At 31.9% G+C, this 1,992-nt stretch overlaps 1 protein-coding gene across 1 annotated transcript in view; it reads left to right on the top strand.

The window, feature by feature from the left end:
* Window positions 1–1,992, top strand: part of LOC123010238 (cytochrome P450 4C1-like) — a 6,028-nt gene that overhangs the window by 1,711 nt on the left and 2,325 nt on the right. Inside the window, exons 4-6 of the mRNA XM_044406959.1 lie at window positions 1,617–1,699; window positions 1,744–1,853; window positions 1,900–1,990. Of these exons, the coding sequence (XP_044262894.1) occupies window positions 1,617–1,699; window positions 1,744–1,853; window positions 1,900–1,990 (284 nt within the window). The remainder of the gene's footprint in view (window positions 1–1,616; window positions 1,700–1,743; window positions 1,854–1,899; window positions 1,991–1,992) is intronic.

Raw genomic sequence — 1,992 nt, 5'->3', positions numbered from 1 at the left:
GCGGGGCCTAGAAATTGCATAGGACAGAAGTTTGCTTTCCTGGAACTCAAAACAGTACTCTGTGGGATTTTAAGGAAGTTTAAGTTAGAGAAAGTCGATGATATGTACGAGATTGAGTTCAGGCCAGACCTGGTGCTAAGGCCAAAGAACGATGTCAAAGTCAGAATCGAAAAATTGCAATAAAAGTATGCTGTGATCATAAATATATCGATTTTTAAGAAACTGCGTTTAATTTAATGAACAAATAATAAATGAAAGCTGTTGTAGTTTACGAAACGAGCGAAGCGAGTGGAGTAATCTCCACACAATGTAGTCACAAATTTTATAACGAGCTTTAATGTTTCCGCAAAAAATGGACTATTTAACTAAGTATTTAATTCTTTAAAAAACATTAATCAACAGAAAACACTTATTTATTTCAGATAAGAGAAATTGCTTCTAAGTAAATAATTATATTTAAGTATAATGCTGAAGTAATAAATCATATAATTATAAATAATCTGTTTCACTATAAAATAAACATAAATATTTATTCTAATGCCTGTACTTACGTAATATCAATTAAGAACTTGTCTTAATTTTTCGATCTATATGTAAATATACTTTATTACAAAAATAGAATTAAAAATCGGTTCCTGTAATTCCATTTTTCTACTCCCACATCTAAAACACGGATTATTTTTATTAATTATTTTTAATTTAAGTAATTTTTTTGTAGTAGTCGTAGAAAAAGTATAATATGTAATACGTGAATAAACTTCTCTAGACATACGTTTTATTAAACACTCGCTCGTGCCTAATAAAACTCATGTCTAAAGTGGCGTTTATAGCACCAGTTACATAATATACTATTTAATTTTCTTTCTTTGCATACAGACTGTATTATTAAAAAAAAACGCCCCAAGCCATAACTCCAGTATTTTTAAACTTATGACAATACTTCTTACAACAAAGTTGAACATTTTTTGTTATCTATCGTTTGGGATAGATGCTAAATTAATGCTGGTACTAAAACCTTTTAAAAGGCAATTAAACAAAGAATCCAAAAGTGGTAAAATGTACAGGATGTTCCATTTAAAAAATTAAAGTTGATGTCTTTTCCGATGAAACAGAAAACAGCATTACTTTAGCATCTATCCCAAACGATAGATGACAAAAAATGTTCAACTTTGTTCTAAGAAGTATTGTCATAACTTTAAAAATAATGGAGTTATGGCTTTTGGGGCGTTTTTCAAAATACAGCCTGTATAATTAATATAAAAAAAACAATTATCCTTGTTTAGTTTGTGGATCTCAAAATAAATCGGTTATTTATGGCAAGTTTGTGATCCCATCTGAACAATTATTGTTAACACAAGATAACAAAACAAATTACGTCGTTAGTTGTACTTAGATTGATTATTCCGAACACAAATTTGCAAGTTGTGTTATTAACACGAAGAACAAAGATCGACATTGAAACGAGCGCACTATAAAATCTGTCAGACTGTATCCAATACTTGTTACATAACTCTCGTCCTGTAAACAGTGAAAATGCTTTCGTTTTATCTGTTATTAACCGGCATAGCCCTAATTTTGCTACTCCAAAGTTGGCATTTTTTCCGAATATACCACAGGAATAAGAAAATTTTGAAGAAAATACGTGGCCCCCCTGAGACACCAATTTTCGGTCACATGTACATTTTCACACAGGACCCAGGTAAGCGCCTGAAACAACAAAACAGGTTGTAAGCTTCTTTCAAGATTTATGGTTTACAAGAATGCGAAAATTTTCACGGGAGTACTACCCCATTTTCCGCCTTTCGGCCCTCTACGTCGACATTGTGAATTTTCTCGATCCTAACGACATTGAAGTAAGTACCAAAAACGCCCCCACAATGATGTAAACATCAATTTTAGTTGATTTTATCGACCACCAAGCATTTGAGTAAGAGCAAAATCTACACTTTTTTGAACAATTGGCTGGGGACGGGTTTACTGACAAGCACTGGT

This window comes from Tribolium madens, unplaced genomic scaffold (assembly GCF_015345945.1).
Source record: "Tribolium madens isolate multiple individuals breed KSU strain unplaced genomic scaffold, Tmad_KSU_1.1 Scaffold_19;HRSCAF=116;Tcas5.2_LG9, whole genome shotgun sequence".
Lineage (NCBI taxonomy): Eukaryota > Metazoa > Arthropoda > Insecta > Coleoptera > Tenebrionidae > Tribolium > Tribolium madens.
Note: the sequence above shows the minus strand (reverse complement) of the source record. Positions and strands in the feature narration are given on the sequence as shown.